At 69.5% G+C, this 1,087-nt stretch overlaps 1 protein-coding gene across 1 annotated transcript; it reads right to left on the minus strand.

Annotated features, from left to right (window-relative positions):
- On the minus strand, positions 1–1,028 carry PRAP1 (proline-rich acidic protein 1). Its single transcript, XM_010857590.1, has 2 exons — positions 660–1,028; positions 1–555 (listed from the first exon to the last, which is right to left on the minus strand). Exons 1-2 carry the CDS (start codon positions 697–699, stop codon positions 344–346), a joined length of 252 nt encoding a protein of 83 aa, XP_010855892.1. The 5' UTR covers positions 700–1,028; the 3' UTR covers positions 1–343.
- Between the last annotated feature and the right edge of the window lie 59 nt (positions 1,029–1,087).

A 1,087-nucleotide genomic window follows, 5' to 3' on the forward strand; every position in this document is an offset into this window, starting at 1 on the left:
GAGCCTGCCGAGCTGCTGGGCACAGAGCCTGGGCCCATCTGCCCCACTCGCCCGTGCCCTGTCCCCTGAGCCAGCAGTGCCGGGTCCCCTCCTCCCAGTCCTCCTGCTTTCCAACGCCGCTCCATCCCCGCCCATCCCAGCGCCCAGGGAGGCCAGGGGAGCAGCTGGTGCCAGGCGCAAGGGCACCGGGCGGGACCCAGGCTCAGCTTGGACTGCAGAGACCCTGCGTGTATGAGGCCAGCCTGCAGCCCCCTTCTCCCAGACAGCAGGCAGGCCGCAATCACTGTTCTTGAAGACACACAGCCACCTCTGCAGGCTTTATTTTTCTCCGGCCGGGGCAGAGTCAGGGCTCCCTGGGGTGGTAGATGTGGTCTCGGTCCTCCTCAGGCCCATGAAGCACCTGGCGAGGGGGCAGCACCCAGGCCCAGGGCCTCGCCTCCTCCAGGGCCTCCTCAGGCCCATCGTGGAACAGGCTGTCCCAGTCTGGCTCAGGACCCTCCCTCGGGCCCAGGATGTGGCCCAGGGCGTCCTCGGTCTCTGCTGGGGCTTTGGCACCTGGGGACAGACAGAGCGGCTGTGGCCTCCATCTCCCTCCCAAGGCACCATCCATCCAGGCCGGCCCCACGCCCCCCAGCCCAGCAGGCAGTGCCTGCCCCCACCTTTCTGCTCCTTGCTGGTGGCCATGAGCTTGGGTGCCATGAGCAGCCAGATGAGCTGGTTGTCCTTCTCCGGAGACTCGACCGCGCGGGCGTCCCAGACCCTGTGAGCCAGAGCACGGATTCACAGCCCGTGCGCAGCAGGAGGCCTGTCCTGGGCCAGGGTCCCTGCCGCACCCCTCCTGTGGGTGGGCCCTGGAGGAGGCTTGGGGGCTTGGCCAGGGCAGAGGTCAGCAGAGCCCGGGGCTTGCGGACGGGGCTGCTGCCGTCTGCCTGCCGCCTTGGCCGCCCAGCAGGAGTCAGCCTAGTGGGTGCCAGGGAGCTGGGTGGGCTGAGGGGCCAGACCCCCTGGGTGGGGCGGCGGGGGGCCACTCAAACCCCCAGGCCTGCACTCTGCTCGGTTGGTCAGCTCTCAGGGGCTCCCGTAGCTC

The sequence above is a fragment of the Bison bison genome, unplaced genomic scaffold (genome assembly GCF_000754665.1).
Source record: "Bison bison bison isolate TAMUID 2011002044 unplaced genomic scaffold, Bison_UMD1.0 scf7180017854906, whole genome shotgun sequence".
NCBI lineage: Eukaryota > Metazoa > Chordata > Mammalia > Artiodactyla > Bovidae > Bison > Bison bison.